This window comes from Choloepus didactylus, chromosome 2 (genome assembly GCF_015220235.1).
Source record: "Choloepus didactylus isolate mChoDid1 chromosome 2, mChoDid1.pri, whole genome shotgun sequence".
Classification (NCBI taxonomy): domain Eukaryota; kingdom Metazoa; phylum Chordata; class Mammalia; order Pilosa; family Megalonychidae; genus Choloepus; species Choloepus didactylus.
In genome coordinates this window covers 78,049,939-78,068,853 of record NC_051308.1, presented here as the reverse complement: position 1 = coordinate 78,068,853, position 18,915 = coordinate 78,049,939, and the positions used below count along the sequence as shown (strand labels likewise).

Here is an 18,915-nt window from a genome sequence, read left to right as displayed (position 1 = left end):
CTCCCGGTCCAGCCTGGCAACTCCAGGACAGCAGGGACAATGCCTGGGTCACATGTGATACGTATCTATACATGTTAGTTGAGTAAATAAGCTGTAGACCTTTACATTTTCAACTAGCTAAATAATTCTGTAGATAGGAATAATCTAGGGACATTCATTCAGTTGTGATGTGCCCAACTTTAAAAAATAACTCTTCTATATTAAAATTGATTGAGTTGTATCATATTTTTAATGCCCTGGACCAATTAAATCGTAATCTCTGAGGGCGGGTCTCAGGGAATCAGAGTTTTTCTTTCTTTTTTTTTTAAGGTTCCCCAGGCAATTCTAATATGCCACTAGGGTGCTGCTACTTCAAGAACCTAGGAAAAAAATAGTTTAATAAAAGAATCATTCTATGAGTAGGTCATCCCTATTTTATCCATTTTATACATCTAGATTTTAAAAAATTTCTTGCTACTGACACAAAATCTTTCATTACTGAAAATTCTAGTTCACAGGATCTTTTGAAGCCAGTCTCTGTTAATTAAAAATCACAAAAGTCTCTCACACATGGGACATGGCTCATTCTGTTGATGCTTGGAAAGATGGGAAAAGACTGAAAGGGGAACCCTCCTCACCCTTCTCCTTATCTGGGAGAAAGCGGCTCTTGAGGTCCCTTAACTGCCTTTGGGCTTGAAATACAAAAAAGCCCTCCGTAGAACCTCATCATACGAGGCACATCCAGAGGTGGACTGAGTCACCATTTGGACTGGAGAACTTTTTCTATCCATGTAAGGTCACGCAGACTGATTCCCTACTCCCTTGGCTTAATCGAATTCTTTTCTACATTCAGAAACATAATCTCAGAAATAAATGCCAGATACTACATATGTTGATAACTATCTGAAAACAAATAGCATTTACAGAATATAAAAACAGCCCCCCAAAATTTCCACAGTAAAATAACTCATGCAAGGATTTTCAATGTTCCAATGCTTGGAGACTCTCCAAACTGCCAAAAAGCTCTTTTTAAATTCTAAAAAGCTCTTTATCATTTGCTTCAAGAGGGAACAGGTCTTGCAAATGGTCAGCCTCAGAGATGATTTCTGAAATGTAGAAGTAGTAGTAACTGCAGCAGGAGCAGTAATAATAGTGTAGTGGTGGTGGTGGTAGGTGCGACTGGCCGTGGCAGTGGTAGCAGCGGCAGTAGAGGAGGTGGATGTGGTGGTGGTGGTGGTGCAGCAAAAGACACCATTTACTGGGTCCTGCCTTGTAACAGATGAGTGTGTGCTGGGTCCCAAGTTCATGGTTACCAGCTCTATGACTTTGGGACTACTACTTAACCCCTCAGTTCCCTCATTTGTACAATGAGGATATTAATAGCACCTCTTTATAGGGTTGTCTTGAGAATTATTGAGACCACCCACACAAAGTGTTCAACATAGCGCCTAGCACATGGTAAGCACTCGTAAATGTTAATTGTATCATTCTAGTCGTCTAGCGTAATCTTAAGAAAGATACTGCAAATATTATGAGCTTCATTTTATAGAAGATGAAACCCAGGCCAAGAGAGAAAGAGTGACTTGCCCAAGACCCCAAAGCTGACAGGTGGCGAGGCCAGGACGTGAACCCAGGTCTCTGCCGCCAGAGTCTGCCTGCCCATTACTCTGCTCTGCAGACTAAGTCATAGCTTCATAATCATAATCACCGTTCACGGACATCACTGGATGTCCCATTTTTGTAGCAGCTTTAAATGGTTTCATCGATTTCACCAAACAAAAACTACTGGACAAGACAAATTTCCCAGTAGCATCCTTCTATAATCATGTTACCTAAGGTATTTTACTAGATGTAGAGGTCAAGTTTCAAAGGAGATGCTGGACCTGAGTCAGTCTATGATGAGAACACCTGGTATCCTGAGGTGTTCTATGTCAACTCCTAGCTTGACTCAAACTCAAAGCATTATTTTTTGAATTATGTCTAGTCCAATGGCGGGCATATCCAGCCAGCCACTTGTTTTTGTAAATAAACTTCTGTTGGAACACAGTCATACACAATTGTTTACATTGTTGCCTATTGTCTGTGGCTGCTTTCACACTACAACCACAGCATTGAATATTTGTGTCAGGGACAGTATGGCCTGCTAAACCCAAAATATTTACTATCTGATCCTTTACAGAAAAAGTATGCTTTTGCATACTTCATCATATCAAACACATCATATTAAAAGAACTTGCTTGAACTTCATAGGGAGTACGAGCAGGCCCTTTAGAGAAATCCATCCCCTTACTGGTTTGCACGTGGACGCCAGTGCCTTCTGCACAGTGGGAAGTGTGATTTGAACCAGTGCCTCTTGAAATATCCTCTTCCGGATGGTGCTGCTGTCATAATCATATTGCTGTCAATACAGAGATAGAAACATATGCTAAAGAGCAACACGGCAATCTGTTAACTTTTACTTAAACAAAAAAACTCAGCCACCCACATTATCTCCCCTTTTCCCCCCCTGACTTCTGAGGTCTCTCGTGGTGTTTGTTTCCCAAGGTCACAGAGACCTTTTGACATAATTCTCTTACATTCCAGTGGAGGTTATGACTGATAATGGCCAATATTACCCTCCCCTCCTACAGATATGGGAACTGAGGCAAAATCAAAGCAGAGTGACTTCTGTGTTGTAAAGAAAGTCGGGGAAAGAATGAGGGGGATGAATTTGTATTCCTTCAATCCTGCCCAGGGTATGTCCAGGAATAACATAAACATCTACATCTTTCTCTCTACAACCTGAAAGCAGGATCAGTGTGGGCTGCAATAGTTTCCTCAAGGGAAGAGTGAATCTGTCAAAGCTACATTTGACTGTGACATGTTAACAAAAGAAGTTTAATATCTAGAACAAGAAAGGTGATTTTCTCTGCTCCAGACTGAACATCCAAAACTAGAGACCAGGGTTGGTTTTGGATGTCACCTTAAAGGAGTCACAGACAAACTGGAGCACAGTCACAGGTACGAGAGCAGAAGGCCAGGCCAAATAAGAGACGGTTAAAGAGATGAAGGGTTTGATAACTTGGGACACCATTACAACTCTTGTGGTAGTTTGAAAAACATGTTCATTCCTGTGGGTGTGAACCCATTGAAAATAGGACCTTTCTGATGAGGCTGTGACAGTTAAAGTGTGACCCACCTCAATCAGAATGGGTCTAAATCCTATTACTATTATCCTATTATAAGAGAATGAAATTCAGACAGAGAGAGAAAGTCACAGCAAGTAAAAAGGTGAAATAAACGAAACCCGGAAAAGACCAGGAGATGCCACCATGTGCCCTGCCATGTGACAAACTAAGGACCAAGGGTCACCAGCAGCCAGCCCCTGTATGCCACAGTCCTGGGGAGAAGGTACTGCCTTGACTTGGACATTTTCCTGGCCTCTAAATGTAAACTTATAAATTCCCATTAAGCCAATCCATTTCATAGTATTTGTTTAGGCAGCCTAGGAAACTAAAACATCTCCATTCAATTAACCAAAGGCTACATGTGGAAGAAGTAGATGAACAAAAAGGGTAGAATTAGAATTACCAGAGGCTAGAACTTTAGCTTAACATATAAAAGCACATCCTTTCAGTCAAAAGTGTCCAGAGGAGAAATGAGCTGTCCTGAGAAGGAGAAATCCTCCTGATGCTGGAGGTATCCAATGTCTTGACCACCCCGGAATGCTGTTCAATGTTAAACTGGATGTAAAGTTGGACTAGAGGCTCTCTGCCTGAGGCACTAATATCTAAATGCATTTCTACGTCCTTTCTTCCTCTCTGCTGTGCTGAAGCACTTGACATTGACACTATCTTTTCTTTCAACTCAACTGCAATTTTGTCATTTGTGCTACCATAATAAATACTGCCTTCAATCCCAATGATCTCATTGCCAGAATTTCCACCTGCCTGTGGGGCATCAGTCAAGTCTGAAATTCAGGGACCATCCCTAGGCTCAGTGAACTTTGATCTTCTACTCCAAAGCAGAAAGGAAGTGGTAGGTAGTAAAGGAAGTAGGAGGTAGTAAAAAATTAGTGGGCTAAGGGTAGGGATGGTTTTAGCTCTAAGCTCATCACAGCTGAGCCTGTGGAGTTTAAGTAAGTCACTTTATATCGTAGAGTTGGTTCACTCATCTGTAGAATGATGGTACATTGTAATTATTTCATAAGTTCTTGTGAGGATACAGTGAAATAAGGTAGGTTTAAAAAAGCTTTAAAATATATCCTTTATGTGCGAGTTCCTATTCTTACAATAATTTTGTGATATATATACTAATTCATTAAATACATTTAAAACAATTTCATATGGCAGCCATGAGATTTTTATTTTTCTATAAAACATTAGACAATTTAAATTGATTTTACCATACTGTAAACTCTTTGAAGAAAAAGAGGCTGTGCCTTGCCTATTTTTATGTTGCAGGCAACACCTACTTCAATGCTTTGCTTATAGTGGACAGTCAATAAATGTCAAGTCCAATTGCTGTGAAAATAAGCTGGAGGCATCACTGGACGCAGTGATGCTGAGCACCTCACGGAGCCACTAGATGGCAGACCAGGCATGAAAGTCATGCTGGGGGATCTGCAGCTTGATTATGGTCACTGGTACATCAGAGGAGGGGAAAGATTAGAAAGAAAAAGGGACAGTGAAAAAAAGAGAACATGGTATTTCCACTTAAAAGAAACAGGGCCACATTTCTGTTTTATACTTCCCACAAATGAAAGAAAGATTTTACCTTTAAGACACGGAGCTTAACCTTCTCAATGGCAACTGCAGTTTTGGAGGCTTCTCCATGGAGATGTGGAGAAAGCAGCTGCTCAAAAGTGAATACCGCGTTTTCCATGAGCTAGAAACCAAAATGAACACGGAAACACATCACACTCAGAGGCTGGGGTTATCAGGCCCCACATCTATCTAAACCTGATTGGAGGAAGAAGTGAGGGGTGAACCATCGAGAAGAGTCACCTGAGGCACAACTCCAGGGGTAATCCAGGGCAAGAGGCCCTCATCCCACTATATACTGTGAAATAAATACCCACGTGGCCACTTTGGGAGCTGTAAGAGGCTAGGAAACACACACACACGACACGCATACATCTTTTTTCTCCTCTCCTCTCCTCTCCTCAGCCCTGAACTGGAGAACCCAAGATCATGGGATTGAGAATCTCATTTTCCTTCCGCCATTCTCTGGTACCTGCAGCCAGGGCTTAAAGAGATGAGGTAAAAGCCTTGTCTGTGTTTTGGCTGCTTTCATTCTGCACCTCCACTTTTTGGTGGAAGCAAACCATTCTGCAGCACATCTGCCTCCATTTTGTACCCTACTACCTCAGGTCTCTTCCTTTCTCTGCAAGGCTGGGAAGAGAAGCAGGATTGGGCTTGGTGGAGACAGCGGCTGACATGCTCTTGGGTTAGGCAACACAAGTAGTTCAGATTCCTAATTCCCTGCATTTGTGCCTGTAAATGTAGCACCAGGGTCTGGTGGTATCATCAGAGGGACTTCTGTTTGTTGCCACTTTCATTCCTTGTCCGTCTTTAATCCCTCACAACTCATATGTTAAGTAATGATAAATGGTATCTCTTACTCCTGCCCATTATTTTAAGAAAAAACCCCTTTTTCTTCCCTAAGCCTATGACCCCAACAACTTTTCAACACTGTAGTGAATTCATCTGTTAAGAATTTGTCACACTGAACCTCCTGAAGTGGGATCCAGTACAGGCTCTGACCCACAGTAAGCTCCCTCAGAATATCTAATAAATTTCAAGAATCACACCCTTTATTTGAAAAGCACTATAATATGGAAGAGTTTATGCTACTCATTCTTGTTCCTAGAGGAAAAGTTCCTTGAAGGGAAGAAAGGGAATCCACCAAGAAGACTCAAGATATTCAAATATGATCATTATGAAGCTGTTATTGATGATGGTGATGATTATATTGTTACTCTTAACTAGGCTGGGAAATTTAACATAAGCAAATGGTTCTCAACCTTGGCTGCATATTAGAAGCCATGGGAATGGGAGGTAGGGTGGCACTTAAAAAATTTACAGTGGCAGAATCAGAATCTCTGGGGCTGAGGCCCAGGCATCAGTTTTTCTTAAAAGCTCCCCAAATGAATCTAACAAGCAGCCAGAGTTAAAAGCACAGATCTGACAAATCAAGTAATTATCAATTAATGCTACTTTATTTCCCTGAGATATTTCTTCTCTGTGATGCTCATCAATAGAAGAAAGATGAAGCCAGCTGGAAGGACAAAATACGTCTTCCACTGACATGATGACTAGAGCACTGTGCCTCATTTCCCTGCGTTCACTCACACATTTGCCAGCTATTATCTCTCTGCTCTTTCTCCATCCTCCTCTGCCAAGCATGCCCCTGATGCTCCCACCTCTTGCATGTAGTTCTGTGTCCTCTGGACCACCAGATCGACGTGAGGGAATCTGAAGCGGCTCTTGAGATCCTGCAGTCTTTCCTGAAGCAGGTCGACTTTAACATAACAAGGTTCCATCTTCACAGAATCCAGTGGAAGATTCATTAGCTGGTCTAGATGCTGTATTTTGATGAAGGGAAAAATTAAACACCTTTAGACTTAGGAGCAATACTACATGAGCTAAATTTTAAACAATCAAATGTACATTATTACAGTGAATTGCTAACAGCATTGCCACATCACTTGAAATCTTCAATCATCATATTTCCCTCCTTTGGGAGGTCCCTGGGACAGCTCTATTGCTAGGACAGAAACAAATTGGTAGAAGAAACCAATCGGGTTATGGGAAGACAAAGGGTGCACTCAGGAGGACTCCAATCTTCTTCAGCTCTTGATGGGCTCCAAGCCCCCATTTCTACAGCTCAAGAACCAGACAGGCAAGCTCTATGGCACATGAAAGTGCTGCTGGGCCCTTGAGCTTCCAAAGCCTTCTTTAATGAGTGACATCTCCGTCAAAATCCCCCAGGCTGGATGGGGTACTCTGGGAGTAAAGCCAGAGTTCCCCACAATTCCATGCAGCTCTGTCAGTGCCCACAGGGTTTCTTCTGCTGTAGGTTGCTCCACGGTGTTAGTGGATGGGGAGCTGGGTAAAGCCTGACCTGGGAGAGGTATCCAGTTTTATACTGGGATTCATCTTACTCTAGTTTGCACCAGTGATGACTGAATAGATGAGACCATAGGGCTTCCAGTGAGAGGACAGCATCAGAGCTTGTCCGCTAAAGCCATCAAATGTTATCAACATACTCATATGCTGAATGTTGTTGCAAACAAAATACATTCTGTTTTCCTGACTTATTAAAAATATTTTAACTGAATATTAGAGATTTAAAATAAACTGAAGTGTGGGTGGAAGAGGAAAAGACAAAGAGAAAGGTGCTGCAAATGGAGGCTCCAGGGAAAACTAGGGAACAAAGTGGGGAGAAGAGCACTAACAATGGAGAATGCACTGTCTGATTTTCAAATCCCAGAAGAGGCATAAATCTAGATTTTTCTAAACAAATGCAAGAATTTTAAAAGGGCCCATTCTCATTGTGCTTGTAAAAGGAAAACAGCACTCCCTTAAAGAAGTGAGTTATGGAGAGTTCCACCGAAATGGAATTAATGATCAAAAGCATGCAATCAAAATGCTCCTTGTCATACAGTATGCAATGTGTTTATTTTTCAAAAAAATAAATTAAGCTGATAGGGAGGAAAAATGGGATATCACGTTGCTCCTGTCAGACTGGCAAAAGTTTGAATAAGTGATGACATATATTGCAGATCAGAATATGGGGGAGAGAGTCCTCACTGCCATACACATCTGGTGGAAAGGTAAAATTTAAATCCTTTTTTCGAATGTAAATGGCAACATCTGTTAACATTAGAAATATACCTACTTTTAACCTCTTAATCCTCTTCTAGGAATCTGGTCCGTGGGAATAAAATCATCAGTGTATAAGAATATATTTATAGGTTATTTGTTCATTTGTTTATTTTATTAGAGAAGTTGTGGGCTTACAGAAAAATCATGCATAAAATAAGGATTTCAATATACCACCCTATTATTAAGACCTTGCATTGGTGTGGTACATTTGTTACAACTGATGAAAGCACATTTTTATAATTGTACTATTTAACTATAGTCAATGGTTTAATCTAGGGTTCACTGTTTGTGTTGTACAGTTTCAAGGATTTAAAAAAAAATTTTATTCTAGTAATATAAATACAACCTAAAATTTCCCCTTTTAACCATATTCACATATATAATTTGGTGCTGTTAATTACATCCACAATGTTGTGCAACCATCACTACCATCCATTACCAAACCTTTCCAGCATCCCAAACAGAGACTGTACATTTTAAGCCTTAACTCACTATTCCCTACCCTCAACCCATCCCTGGTAGCTTATATTCTAGATTCTAATTCTATGAGTTTGGTTATTCTGATCATATCAGTGAGTTCATACGATATTTGTCCTTTTCTGTCTGGCTTATTTCACTCAACATGTCTTCAAGGTTTATCCATGTTGTCATATGTATCAGGACTCCATTCTTTTTTGTGGCTAAATAATATTCCATTGTATGTCTATGCCACATTTTATTTATCCATGCATTGATTGATGGACCCTTGGGTTGCTTTCATTTCTTGGCAATTGTGAATAATGCTGCTATCAACATCTGTATGCAAATATCTATTTGAGTCCCTGCTTTCAATTCTTTTGGTTATATACCTACAAGCGGGATTGCTGGATCATATGGTAATTCTAAACTTTGCTGAAGAACCTCCAAACTGTCTACCACAGTGGTTTCACCATTTTACATTCCCACCAGCAATGAATGAGTGTTCCTACTTCTCTGCATCCTCTCCAGAACTTTTAATTTCCATTTTTTTAAATAGCCACTCTAGTGGCTGTGAAATGGTATCTTACTGTGGTTTTGATTTGCATTTCTCTAATAGCCAAATGATGTTAAGCATCTTTTCATGTACTTTTTGGCCATTTGTATATCTTCTTTGGAGAAATTTCTATTCAAGTTTTTTGCCCATTTTTAACTGAGTTATTTGTCTTTCTGTTGCTGAGTTGAAGAATTTCTTTATATATTCTGGATATTAAACTCTTTTTGGATATGTGGTTTTCAAATATTTTCTCCCATTATATATTACTTTCATGATAAATTCCTTTGATGAACAGAAGTTTTAAATTTTGATAAGGTGTCATTTATCTACTGTTTCTTTTGTTGCTTGCTTGTGCTTTGGGTGTAAAGTCCGAGAAACCATTGCCTAACACGAGATCCTGAAGATGCTTCCTATGTTCTCTTCTAGTTTTATAGTTCTGGGTCTTATATTTAGGTCTTTGATCTACTTTGAGTTGATTTGTGTTTATGGTGTGGGGTAGAGGCCACCTTTATTCTTCTGCATATGGACATCCAGTTTTCCAAGCAACATTTGTTGAAGAGACTATTCTTTCCCAATTGAGTGGTTTGTGACCCCTTGTCAAAAATATGTTGGCCATAAATGTGAGGGTTGATTTCTGAGCTCTCAATTTTTTTCCACTGTTCTACATGTTTATCCTTGTGTCAGTACCATACTGTTTTGATTACTGTCACATTGAAATAAATTTTAAGATAGGGAAGTGTGAGTCCTCCAACTTCATTCTTCTTTTCCAAGATGGCTTTGGCTATTCAGGGCCCCTTACCCTGCCATACAAATTTGATGATTAGCTTTTCCATTTCTGCAGAGTAGGTTGGTGGAATTTTGATTGAGATTGTATTTAATCTGTAAATTGCTTTGGGTAGATTTGACATCTTAATGATTTTAGTTTTACAGTCCATGAATATGGAATATCCTTCCATTTATTTAGTTCATCATCTATTTCATTTAGCATGTTTTGTAGTTTTCTGTGTACAAGTCCTTTACATCCTTGTTTAGATTTATTTCTAGCTAATTGCTTTTCTATTTGCTACTGTAAATGGAATTTTTGTCTTGATTTTTTCTTCCCATTGTTCATTACTAATGTATAGAAACACTACTAATTTTTGCATGTTGATCATGTACCCTTTCACCTTGCTGAATTCACTTATTAGCTCTAAGAGCTTTGCTGAGAATTTTTCAGGATTTTCTATCTATAGGATCATGTTATCCACAAAGAGGGGAAGTTTTACTTCTTCCTTTCCAATTTGGATGCCTTCTATTTTTTTTGTTCCCCCTAATTTCACTAACTAGAACTTCCAGTACAATGTTGAATAGTAGTGGTGACAGTGGGCATCCTTGTCTTGTTTCTGATCTTAGAGAGTAAGTGTTCAATCTTTAACCATTAAGTATGATTGTTAGCTGTGGTTTTTTCATCTATGCCCTTTATCATGGTGAGTAAGTTTTCTTCCATTCCTAGCTTTCCAAGTGTTTTTATCAAGAAGGGGTGCTGGAATTTGTCAAGTGCCTTTTCTGCATCAATGGAGATGATCATGTGTTCTTTTTCCTTCATTCTGCTAATGTGGTGTATTACATTAATTGATTTTCTTATATTTTTTTATCCTTGCATGCCTGGGATAAATCACACTTGATCATGGGGTATAATTTTTTTAATGTGCTATAGGATTTGATTTGCCAGTATTTTGTTCAGAATTTTTGTGTCTATATTCATAAGGGATATTGGTCTGTAATTTTCTTTTCTTATGGTACCTTCACCTGATTTTGGTATAGGGTGATGTTGGCCTTATAGAATGAATTAGGGAGTGTTCTCTCCTGTTTTAGTCCCCCATGCTGCTGAAGCAAATACCATGAAATGAGTTAGGCTAAACAATGGGATTTTATTTGCTTACAGTTATGAGGCTACAAAAAGTCCAAATCAAGGTGTCATCAAGGTGATCCTTCCTTCCTGAAGACTGGCATTCTGGGATAGGCTGCTGGTGATCCTTGTCTCCTCTGTCACATGGCAAGACACACGGTGGTATCCCCTGGTTTCTCCCTTATCTTCTGGATTCCACTGATGTCCAGCTTCTGGCTGCTCCATCTGTGGCTTTCTCTCTTTCATGTCTGAATTCATTCCCTTATAAAGGACTCCAGTATAAGGATTAAGACCCATCTTGATTGAAGTGGGACACACCTTAACTGAAGTAAACTCATCAAAAGGTCCTACTTAAAATGGGTTTACACCCAAAGGAATGGATTAAATTTAAGAACATATTTTTCTGGGATACAAACAGCTTCAAACCACCCAAAGGAATGGATTAAATTTAAGAACATATTTTTCTGGGATACAAACAGCTTCAAACCATCACATCTATTCTTCATTTTTTGGAAGAGTTAGAGCAGGTGGGCATGAGAGATTGTGATTAGTATTACCTTTGAGATTATTGTTTCAATTGTTACAAGCATGGTATTATTTTTGTAACTTGAAAATCACAAGTAGGTAGATGGATGGGTGGGTGGGTAGAAGGAAGAAAGGAAGGAAGGAAGGATGAGGTGAATGAGTTGATGGATGAATGTAGCTGGCTGGATGGAAGGATACATGAATGGATGGAAGGATGGTTGAATGGAAGGAAGGAAGAAGAAAAGAGGCAGGAAAACAGAATAGAAGGATGATAAATAAAGCCTAAAGGAGAAGGCAGACCAAGGGAGAACATTCATACTCAGCTCCTTGGCTCCTCAGCTTCTTATCTTACCTCCTTTAGCTGGGCACTGTCTTTTGTAGTCTGAAAGCTCTGGCTGAGTTCATCCACTTCTCTTTCAAAGAGTGTGCGAACTTCACTGAATCCTGAGCTCACTGGACCCATGATCTCTTCCAGAATGGATGCCAGGAATGGCTGCACACTCTCCGCACAGCTTCTCTCAGCTGGCTGGGATACCATTGCTGAGGGAGGAATAAGCAGAAAACTGTGATTTAGAACAAATTTGGATTCAGAGGCACTGAAGACAGGCCGGGACTGGACGGTGCCCTGATGAGTCATTTACAGCCAAAGGAAGCTCACATGGGTGAGCCAGACCAGCCTACTGAGTCCTGTGTCAGCATTCACCAGAATTGAAAACTAGCTGATGCTTTGAGACTTAGAACAAATAGAATCCCTTCCCTGTCCAAGCTTTCCTTTGCACTGGGATGAAACACATTTTTTCTGTTGGGACCCTACAAGCATGTAGTGTCTAAAATAAAGGAGAAAATGCTGTTGACACACCCATTCACCAATCATCATCAATACATATGCATACTTTGTCTTCCACAAAGACAATTCATTAAGTTTTAATTCATTTCCCTAAGAGCTAATCCATTGATATAATTCCATTTATTTATTTAAAAATCAAGTACAGTCTTTTCTTAGGCAAATGGAACCAAATTCCACTTTTTTTGTCCCCCACCCATGTCACATCCAAATCCCAATTACAAAAAAAAAAAAAAAAAAACTATTTTTTTCCTGATAGTCAAGATGAATATAGACAGTACAGAAAACTAAAAGAAGGATGAAAAAAATTCTAACCACAATTCCACTCCCCAGAGGGATATTATGCCCCTAGATTTAGAAAAGAAAGAGCACAGTAAAGATTCTGATTCGGTAAGTCTGGAGTAGGACATGGAAATCTGCTTCCTTGCTTTCCTTTTTTTTTTTTTAAGGCACAGAGGTGATTCCCATGATCAGCCAGGGTTGGAAGCAGCAATCTAGTAAAGGAAGCCTGAGGTTTGCTCTGGAAGAGGCCGAGCTTGCTGTGTAGACTAGAAGGCTAGCTTTGTGGGTGTAGGCAAGTGACATAACCCTGTCCTAATATAACAGAACCGAAGAGCACTACAAATTTATTTGGTGTCTTCCATTTTACATATGGAAAAAAAGGAGGCCTGGAAATGTTAGATGACTTGACCAACACACACTCATTACCAGAACTGGGACAACAATTCAAGTGTATATCTCAATTTTATTATTGGTAGATATCTTGCTTACAATGAGATACTTAGCCACATTCTTATTTCAGTTTGCAAAGAAATTTTTTATGGTTATGGAAGATTAGACTTCCCTCTTCATCTCAGAATCTGAGATGACAAATACTGTTATTATTATGAATAATTTTCATAAACATTTGGGATGTAACAACATTAAATGGGCTTCCAGTCAATCAAGATGTGTATGATGCTCTGGGGTACCATTCCCCCACAGAATCTTTGAACAACTAGTAAAAACTGGCAGAGCATTCTTACTCAAAACTCCAGAAAACAGTTAAAGGGTCGCTGTGCTGTAACTGGGAAAGTACTGATTCAAGAAAATGCAGCTTTAAAAAGGGTAGTAGAAGCTTGTGGCACCCTTGCTGGCTCCCATCCCACCCCCTCCCTGGCACAGTGTAGAGCCAGCCTGTGCTCTCATTGTGGGTCCTTGGTTCTGTTCTGCAGGAATGGAGTAGCCCCTATGTGCAGACTGGAGAACTGTATGTCGGCGACAATTTCTGGGGTGGTGGCCTGAAAGAATGAACCAGGAAACTCCTCTCAGGTTCAGTGTGCCAGAATTAAGCCTGCAGGCAGAAACAGCTTGCAGATGGCTAGAGCAGTGTAAGAAAAAATTAAGTCAAAGTGGCCTGAGACAAAGGCTTACTGGCTTTAAGACTTATTACAGAACACTCTAGAAGGAGAGGAAAGTCACTTTCATAGGGATTAGAGGAGAAATTTGGATTTTTGTAAATAGGGGAATTACTAAGGCCAACAGCAAGCCCAAGCCCAGGACAAGACACAGGCTCAGAAAATATGGAGAGGACCCTGCACTTCACTTTTGCCTTAGAATAATCTTCTTGCTAGGAGAGCTAAACTCTGGAGGAGAACACCAGCCAAAGCAGAGCCAATTTGTGAAGACCGTGAAGGTGCTTTGTGCATTGGTTTGTTTTTGTTACCTCCTGGCACGCAAGGAAATATATCATATCATCAGCTGGATACAAACTTAAGAAACATAAATCTCAGGGACCAAATCCAGAGTTAACACATTAAAATACACAGTGTGCAACAAAAGATTACAAGAGAGAGTACTGTGGGAAGATGGTGAAGTAGGGAGTTCGAGGTTTCAGTCCTAACACAAGAACAACTATTATACAGGGAGGAACTGTCTGAAACAACTAGTGTGAAACTCTGTATGCCAGTAGAATATTGTACAGCTCCTGGGAAAGAGGGGGAGGAAGAGACTGGTAAATTATGGTAAAGACCAGTATATTGCTCTGTAGGCACCCATTCTCCCATTCTCGTGGTAGGCCACTGTGGGGTCCAACCCCTGGCTAGCTCATTGGTGATAGAAAGGGACATAAAAAATCCTCTTCCCCAAGCCCAAGGGTGGGCATAGTCAATCACCAATCACAGCGTATGAGTAGTGACTTCAGATATCTAGGGGCCTGGCTCTGAGGGTTGTTCCAACGCACCCTGGACAAAGGCAGTGGCAGAGGAGACTTAATGAATGACACTATGTTTCCTCAGGGCTGCAGAGGACAATTAGTTGAAGGGCTGCATTTGCTGGGAAGGTCAAGAAAGCTCACCTTTGGGAGTTGTGCAAGGGGCTCTTGGCACCCTTCCTGATCCCCTCCCCAGGGCACTTTGGAGCAGGTCTGCACCCCCTTCATGGGTGACTGGCCCTGTGTTGGCTAGAAAAGATTGGATTAGGAAACTTCTCTCTGGTGTGCCATCCCTCCCAGAATTTGCCCTCCAGGCAAAAGCAGCTTGGGACAATGAAAGGAGCATAAGAAACTATAAAGGTGGCATAGGCTTCTCTGACTTAAACACCTGGGAGAGGAAAGGCTGTCTCCTGGGAATTAGAGGGGTTCATATAAACTCCTGTAAAAAAGAGGAACTCCAAAACAACTAAAAGGATGAAGACAAGACACAGGCCAAGAAAAGACAGGGAGGACCCTGTACATTGCATTTGCCTTGGGCAGATCTTCCTGAAGCTCAAAAAAATCTCTGTCTACAAAATCAAGAAACAGACATTTCAGGGAATAAGTCCAGAATTAACATTTTAAGATATTAAAATGTCCAATGTGCAAAAAAAAGAGTACAAAACAAAGAAATAGAAAATGATGGCCCATCCAAAGGAAAAAGATAAAAATCCAGAAAACATCAATGAATAAGACCAGAATGTGGACATACCAAATAAAAACTTTAACAAAATGATTTGAAAATACTCAAGGAGATGAAGGAAAATAAGGAGAAAGAACTAAAGGATATCAGGAAAAAAATGAATGAGCAATATGAAAATCTTAGTAAAGAGACAGAAATTTTAAAATGGAACCATTAGAGTTGAAGGCAACAATAACTGGAATGAAAAATTTCCTGTAGGGTATTAACAGCAGATTGGAGCTGGCAGAAGAAACAATCAGAAAACGCCAAGACAAAACAATTGAAACGAGTCAGGCTGAGAAGCAAAAAGGAAAAATAAATATAAAGTGTGAAAACAACCTAAGACACCTCTGGGAAACCACCAAGACTTATCAATATATGCATTATGGGAGTCCCAGAAGAAGAAGAAAAAGAGAAGGGGCAGAAGGAATACTCAAAGAAATAATGACAGAGAACTTCCCAATGTCAACAAAAGAATATGCCTGCATAGCATGAATATGCACAGCCATGAAGCCCAGAGAACACCAAACAGGATAAACATGAAGAAAAATATACCCAGTCATATATTAATCACACTATCAAATGCAAAGGACAGGAGAGAGTTCTGAAAGCTGCAAGAGAAAAGCAATAGGTAATATACAAGGGAGTTCTAATTAGACTGAGTTCCAGTTTCTCATCAGCAACCACAGAGGCAAGAAGGCAGTGGGATGAAATACTTCAAGTGCTGAAAGAAAAGAACTGTATATCTGGCAAGACTTCCTTTCAAAAATGAAGGAGAGAGAAAGACATTCTCAGATAAACAAAAGCTGAAGGAGTTCATCACCACTAGATCTGCCCTACAAGCAATGCTAAAGGGAGTTCTCTTCAGACTGAAAGGAGAGGACACTAGACAGTGGTTCAAAGCAGCATAAAGAAATAAAGGCCTACAGCAAAAATAATCATTTGGTTAACTATAAATGCCAGTATTATTGTAGTATATTGTTTGGTATGTAACTCCACTTCTTACTTCCTACAGGTGCTAAAAATGCAAATGTATAAAAAGTAATGATGAATCTATGTTTCTGGATATACAATATACAAAGATATAAGTGGGAACAAGTACAAAATAAGTGGGGGAAGGTGAGGTATAGGGAAAGTGTATGTGTGTGCTACTGAAGTTAAGTTAGTACCAAAAAATATATAATTGTTATATATATTGGATGTCAAATTTTAGGCCCATGGTAACCACAAGGAAAATAGACGAAAACTATATCCAAATAGAAAAGAGAAAATACTCTATATGGTACAACAGAAAAAAAATATATATATATAAAAGTAGGCATTAGTGTAAGAAATGAAGACAAAAAAAGAAATAAGATTTAAAAGGCTAAATAGCAAAATGTCAAAAGAAAGTCCTGCTTTATCAGGAGTGACTATAAATGTAAATGAATTAAATGCTGCAGTCAAAAAGCAGACATTGGCAGAATGGATTTAAAAATCATGGCCTAACCATATGCTGTCTGCAAGAGATTCACCTTAAATTCAAAGATAAAAGTAGGCTGAAAGTGAAAGGGTAAAAAAAAATATGCCATGCAAGTGGTAACCAAAAGAGAGCTGGAGTAGCTATACTTATATCAGATAGAATACACTTTAACTAAAAAACAGTTACTAGGGACAGAGAAGGTCATTATATACTGATAAAGCAGTCAATTCAACAAGAAGACGTAACAAATATAAATATATATATATATATAGCAAACAGCGGAGCCCCAAAATATATAAAGCAAATATTGACAGATTTGAAAGGAGAAATTGATGGTTCTACACTAATAGTAAAAGGCTTTAACACACCACTCTCAAAAATGGATAGTACATCTAGTCAGAAGATCAATAAGAAATATAAGACTTGAATGATACTCTAAACCAACTAGGCCTAACAGACATATATATATAACATTTCACACAACAATAGTACACATTCTCCTCAACTGCTCATGGATCATTCTCCAGTACAGATCATATGTAAGGTCACAAAACAAGTTGCAGTAATTAAAAAATATCGAAATCATACAACGTGTCTCCTCCAACCGTAAAAGAATGAAGCTAGAAATCAATAACAGAGGGAGAAATGGAAAATCCACAAATACATGGAAATTAATCAACATATTCTTAAACAACCAATGGGTTAAAGAAGAAATCACAAGGGAAATTAGGAAATATCTTGAGGCAAATGCAAATGAAAATACAACATACCAAAACTTTCAGGATGCCGCAAAGGCAGTGCTGAGAAGCAAATCTATAGCTCTAAAAACTTACATTAATAAAGAGGAAAGATTTCAAATCAGAGACCCAACCTAAAAACTGGAAGAACTAGAAAAAGAAACTAATCCCAAAGTGAGCAGAAGAAAGGAAATAAGAAAGATAAGCATGGAGATAAATGAAATAGAAAACAGCAACAACAACAACACAATAGCAAGTCAACAAAATCAAAAGTTTCTTCTTTGAAAATATCAATAAAATCAACAAACCTCTAGCTAGACTGACAAAGAAAAAGAGAGGACCATAAGAGGATCCTCTGAACTGTATGCCAAGAAACCAGATAACCTAGATGAAATGGACAAATTCTTAAAAACACACAAACTATCTACATTGACTCAAGAAGAAATACAAGATTTCAGCAAATGAATTACTAGTAAAGAGACTGAATCTAATAAAAACCTCCTCAAAAAGAAAAGCCCAGGAACAGATGACTTCACAAGATAATTTTACCAAACATTCCAAAAAGACTTAACTCCAATTCAATGGAAACTCTTCCATAAAACTGAAGAGGGAACACTCCTTAATTCATTCTACAAGGCCAACATCACCCTCAAACCAAAGCCAGATAATGATACTACAAGAAAAGAAAATTACAGAACAGCATCTCTTATGAATATAGATGCAAAAATCCTCAACAAAATACCAGCAAACCAAATCCAATAGCATATTAAAATGATTATACCCCATGATCTAGTGGGATTTATCCCTGGTATGCAAGGGTGGTTAAACCTAAGAAAATCAATTAATGCAATACAACACATTAACAGAATAAAGGCAAAAAAAAAAAAAACACATGACCATCTTGATGCAGAGAAAGCATGTGATGAAATCCAGCAGGCCTTCTTGATAAAAACACTTAGAAAAATAGGAATAGAAGGAAACTTCCTCACCATGATAAAGGATATTCATGAAAAACCTACAGCTAACATCCTACTTAATGGTGAAAAGACTGAAAGCTTTCCCTCTAAGATTTGGAACAAGACAAGGATGTCCACTGTCACCACTGTTATTCAGTGTTGTACTGGAAGTTCTTGCTAGAGCAATTAGGCAAGAAAAAGAATTAAAAGGCATCCAAAACTGGAAAGGAAGAAGTAAAGCCTTCCTATTTGCAGATGATAAGACCCTATATACAGAAAATCCTGAAAAATCCACAATAAAGCTCCTAGAGCTAATAAATTAATTCAGCAAAGTGGCACCTCCAAATCAGTAGTTTCTATATGCAAACAATGAACAATCAAAAGAAGAAATCAAGAAAAAATTCCATTTACAGTAGCAAGTAAAAGAAACAAATATCTAGGAATACACAGAAAACTACAAAACATTGCTAAAATAAATCAAAGGAGACCTAAATAAATGGGAAGACATTCTGTGTTCATGGATTGGATGACTACGATGACAATCTTACCCGAAGTAATTTATAGATTCAAAACAATTCCAATCAAAATTCCAACCCTCTTTGCAGAAATGTAAAAGCCAATCATCAAATTTATGTTGAAGGGTAAGGGGCCTTGAATAGCCAGAGCCATCTTGGAAAAGAAGAATGAAGTTGGAGGACTCACACTTCTCAATTTAAAAAATTACAAAGTCAG

The 18,915-nt window shown here is 39.0% G+C and overlaps 1 protein-coding gene across 1 annotated transcript in view; it reads right to left on the bottom strand.

Moving 5' to 3' along the window:
- The window catches only part of NIBAN1 (niban apoptosis regulator 1), a 161,668-nt gene that overhangs the window by 8,193 nt on the left and 134,560 nt on the right, over window positions 1-18,915 (bottom strand). The window contains exons 9-12 of the mRNA XM_037825176.1: window positions 11,625-11,812; window positions 6,383-6,544; window positions 4,735-4,845; window positions 2,270-2,377 (exon numbers count right to left, since the gene is read on the bottom strand). Of these exons, the coding sequence (XP_037681104.1) occupies window positions 2,270-2,377; window positions 4,735-4,845; window positions 6,383-6,544; window positions 11,625-11,812 (569 nt within the window). The remainder of the gene's footprint in view (window positions 1-2,269; window positions 2,378-4,734; window positions 4,846-6,382; window positions 6,545-11,624; window positions 11,813-18,915) is intronic.